We start from the raw sequence: 4501 nt of genomic DNA, 5'->3' as shown, positions 1-4501 counted from the left end.
TCCTCATTATCACATCAGTGAATGGTGTGATAAGCGGTGTGAAAGTCATTTTGGAGTTTTATGTCTGATTTTCGGATATGACAGACAAGACCCAAGAAATGTTGATGGGGACAATAATCATAAGTGTTTGTTATTCTATCTATTCAAATAGGCACCAACTGCAAGAAAATATACAGTAGTTTCAAGAGTATGACAATGAACATTGAAGAAGGACACAACGCTGTTATCAGGCCCATGGTCAACACACTAATGCTTTTACGGCAACACATCAACCATAAAGTTGACCCCCTGTCTTCGGTTTCCTGACATATTTGTTCAAAGTACTGTTACAGTAGACACAACACAATTGAAACAATGATATAATTTATTTCCCAGTGAAATTGTCGAACAAAAACAAGTAGTATTGTGCTTCACTCTCCGGCTGACAGAACACATTTGGGATTTTTGGAGCTGTTACAAGGCATCTGGAGCTCATTGAAAGAGAAATGTAAACATGTCGAATCCATTGTTAGATAACCTTGTCCCAACCAGAACACATACCTACTATAGATCACGAGGAGAAAGAAACCGTTTGATGGCAAACATCCTTTGTTTCACATTGCATCACATCTATGCCACTGAACTTACTATAGTCTTTCTTACGGTTGTCACAATGTACCCATGGTCCATCTTGATTTGATTATTTTCGTCTATATCAAACACATTTCAATCACAGTTTACCATATGAGGTACATAATATGAGGTGTCATCCCCAAAACTAAAAAACAGCTAAAACATTACACATAATAAAACATCTCCCATTTTCTATGCAACATAAACTGACCCACTTCCCCATAGTCTTGGGTGTTCTCATGGCGGATCAGGATGGCTGTTCATTTCTTAACACTGAGTATGGTCATCTGAAGACACTCCTCTTTGAGGGCCACCAGCTCTGTCTTGTAGGTGCTGGCCTTGACCTCGCTGTACAGGCCCAGCTGCTTTTTGGTGGACAGTGGTGTCTCCAAGGTGAAAGATCCAGCTGCCAGTGCGTCAGCTGGCGCGGGCGAGTTCCGCTTGAAGACGGCAAGCAGGGTGGTGAGTGCGTGACCGACGTCATGTCGTGCGCCCTCGTTAACAAAACAGTAGAGGATGGGGTCAGCCACACAGTTCAGGCTGGTGAGCGCCAGCGCCACGTGGTAGGCTGCAAACAGGTCCTCCTCTGCGCCACAGTCGCAGGGCTTCTGGAGGAAGAGGATGCTGCGACACAGCAGGAGCACGTGGTATGGCCCGAAGCACAGCAATACGATCAGGATTAGGCTCAGCGCCAGGCGCTTGATCTTCGCCTTCTCGTGACACTCCGTGGACACATTGCCACGCACCGCCCGCAGAATGCCCCGGTACGCACCCAGCATGATCAGCCAGGGCACCAGGAAACCCAGAAAGGTCCGGTAAAGGTTCATGCCCGCCACCCAGTCTTGCATGGGGTACTTCTCGAAGCAGAAGGTGTGGTTGAAACGGTCCTGGAAGAGCTCGTCGTGGAAGAGTGGCGCAGAGTTGGCCACTATCTCAATGGTCCACACCACGGAACTGACCAGCACGGCAGTTTTCACCCGCCGGACCTTGGCGAACTTGAGCGGGTAGGCCACGGCCAGGTATCGGTCGATGGAAATGCAGCAGAGGAAGGCGATGCTGACGTAGATGTTGGTGTAGAAGATGAAGCCGAAGAGCTTGCAGGAATTCTGGCCATGAATCCAGTCGTCGTGCTGGAGGAAGTAGTCGATCCATAGGGGCAGGGTGCCGATGTAGAAGAGGTCAGCCAAGGAGAGGTTGATCAAGTAGATGCCCAGCTCGTTTTTCTGCTTCACCTGCAAGTAAGCTGCCCACAGAGCCATGCAGTTGGTGGGCAGGCCCAGGACGATGACAATGATGTACAGCGTAGGCTGGAAGTACTGGTCGATCTTCGAGTCCACATTACAGAAGGAAATGTTGCACATTGTCCTCATATTCTGTAGGTGCATTGTTTATTTTGTGACTAAGCGTTTAAAGGGCCAGAACAATCCGACATGTTGTTGTTAATGAGAAGGAAAGAGGGAAAACGACATTCCGTACAGTGACGTTTCCTTTTTGTTTAGTAATTCCTTATATCCAGGCCTGAAAGCACACTTTCTCTCCAGATGGGCTTCACATGTCAAACAGACGTTTCCCATTTCACGGCTGGTCCCACTCCTTTTTCAATTGAGGAAGAAGATGAGAGAAAAAAAAAGTGGTGATATGAAACCCTTCTTATGAACAAAGAGCCAGGCCTCCACTCCGGCACAAGGACATCATAAATCTTGGAGAGATTATTGTCCAAGGTCTGTCGCTAGCTGTGGAGAGGGAGGTGGGGAGGTTGATGGGGTGTAGGGGGATGAGAGCTCTTCTGCTGGATGACAGCTCTTCAAAGGCCAAACAACACACCCTTCCTCCAAGACTGTCACTGACGATCCATGCCACGCACACAGCAGCAGCAGGCGATCTGTTAACTCAGGCCTCTTCGGCACTGCCCATCTAAAACAGAAGAAAGGAGAGTGTGTGAGATAGTGTGTATTGCCAATTTTAATTTGTTTCAGTTTTCCAACCCAGTTAGTTGTTCACATACAGTTGATGTTTATGCACTTGGATGGAATGGTCAGATCCATTCATTTCTCAAGTTACTCTATATCAGCTTTCTGTACCTATTGTTTCTGGTATGTACTCTAACCTTGAACTTCCAATACTCCTCACCTCTCTGCTTGTTTTCATGTTGAAGCCATTATTATTTATTCTTAGAACATTCCGGTCTGACCAATGGTCTTTCTCACACTCTTATGTTTTTACTCATAGTGTATGCTTTACACAAGAGTATAAATACATATTTGATACGAAAGTGTTTACTTTTTAACCACATTCCAAGGTCCTCCTTTTTGAACAGAAATACAGACGGACACAAGGGACAGCCCTTTCTAATCCACCTGTCATGATTGGTCCAATTAGTCACAATTCTTATGGAAACTACACCAATCACTAGTAGTATAATATTCAGTGGTTTTGAACAGTAATTACGACCATGAAAGATACCATGCTAGTCTTTGTTGTGAAAGGAAGGATGGGCCACTCCTATGGTGACCTTGTCAAATGCAGTTCAATGGGGACGATCGTTCTGATATTCAGCAGAATAACTGGGTCACAAAACACGTAGTCAGCAAGCCATAATCAAAAGGGGTAAGCGTTACGGCTCCTGTTAGTACCCACAATAGGAGAGATAATGACACTGTCATGGTGGCGAGGGACCAATAATGTAAATCATTCTCATCAGTTCACAAGTACGCCCGTGTGTACGTGTGTGTGTTTGTATGGGTACTGGCAAGTCGAGATGCACCCCGAGGATCGTTGAAAAACGTATTTTGTGACAAAGTGAGGGCTTTTCGAAAATCCAGGTCATGGGGTTTGGGTTGACAAATGCTCCAAGCAGCTTCCAGCGTCTCATGGACCTGGTTTTGGCTGATTTAGGGTGGACAACATGTTTGGTGTACTTAGATGACATCATAGTGTTTGGTCGTACATTCCAAGAGCATGTGAAGCGTTTAGACGAGGTTTTCAGCAGATTGGAGCAGGCAGGACTTAAGGTGAAGCCATCTAAGTGCCACGTGTTCAGGTTGCAGGAGAGCTACCTGGGACACATCATCTTGGGCTGAGGGAGTGTCCACTGACCCCATGAAAACAGAGACAGTCAGGTCATGGACTAGCCCCAAGTCACTGACAGAGGCAAGAAGCTTTTTAGGCCTGGCGTCATACTACAAGAGGTTCATACCAGATTTTGCAGCTATGGCGGAGCCTTTGTACAGATTAAAAGATAAGGGGAAAAGTCCAAGCTTACCACATCCCCCATACTGGCTTTCCCGGGACCCAAATCTAGATTTCATCATGGATACCGACGCGTGTGACAAAGGCATAGGGTCAGTCCTCTCCCAGAAATACAAGGGTAGAGAGAGAGAGTAGTAGCATATGCCAGTCGGGCACTGTCAAAACAGGAGATTAAGTATTCAAATACGAAGAAGGAGCTTCTTGCTGTGGTAGTGTTTCCAACACTTTTTGCTGGAGGAAATTTCTACTGAGAACTGATCACAGCTCACTGAGGTTGGCTAGGGACAGTTGGCTAGATGGTTAGAGAAACTGGATCAGTTTGACTATGATATTGTCCACAGGCCAGGAAGACTGCACAGTAATGCTGATGGTGTGTCACGCCGACACACACAGACAGAGTGTGGACACAGCTGTCTCACAGGAGGCCACTGTCAATCTGAGAGCCATCGTAAACAAGCCTCAGGATGTCACTATTGAGCCTGTAGCTGGAGCTCAAACAAGCCAGGCAGTACTCAAAAATGCAGCTTTCCTTTTCGAAGCACAGGATAGAGACCCAGTGGTCACCCAGTTAAAGACATGGAAAAAAGAGGGTAGAGCAGAGCTCCCTGTGGAGTTGCAATCGGAGCCTAAGTTTAGGCCT

General features: G+C 46.5%; 1 protein-coding gene across 1 annotated transcript; it reads right to left on the bottom strand.

Annotated features, from left to right (window-relative positions):
• Positions 1 to 413: 413 nt before the first annotated feature.
• Positions 414 to 2513, bottom strand: LOC120018857 (G-protein coupled receptor 4-like). Its single transcript, XM_038962077.1, has one exon. It carries the CDS (start codon positions 1995 to 1997, stop codon positions 873 to 875), a length of 1125 nt encoding a protein of 374 aa, XP_038818005.1. The 5' UTR covers positions 1998 to 2513; the 3' UTR covers positions 414 to 872.
• Between the last annotated feature and the right edge of the window lie 1988 nt (positions 2514 to 4501).

The sequence above is a fragment of the Salvelinus namaycush genome, chromosome 23 (genome assembly GCF_016432855.1).
Source record: "Salvelinus namaycush isolate Seneca chromosome 23, SaNama_1.0, whole genome shotgun sequence".
NCBI classification, from domain to species: Eukaryota; Metazoa; Chordata; class Actinopteri; order Salmoniformes; family Salmonidae; genus Salvelinus; species Salvelinus namaycush.
The sequence above is the reverse complement of the archived record's forward strand: the minus strand, read 5'-3'. Positions and strand labels throughout refer to the sequence as shown.

Bases quoted from the DNA above. Each gene is read 5' to 3' on its own strand.
- LOC120018857 (XM_038962077.1), bottom strand. From the start codon at position 1,997: ATGCACCTACAGAATATGAGGACAATGTGCAACATTTCCTTCTGTAAT.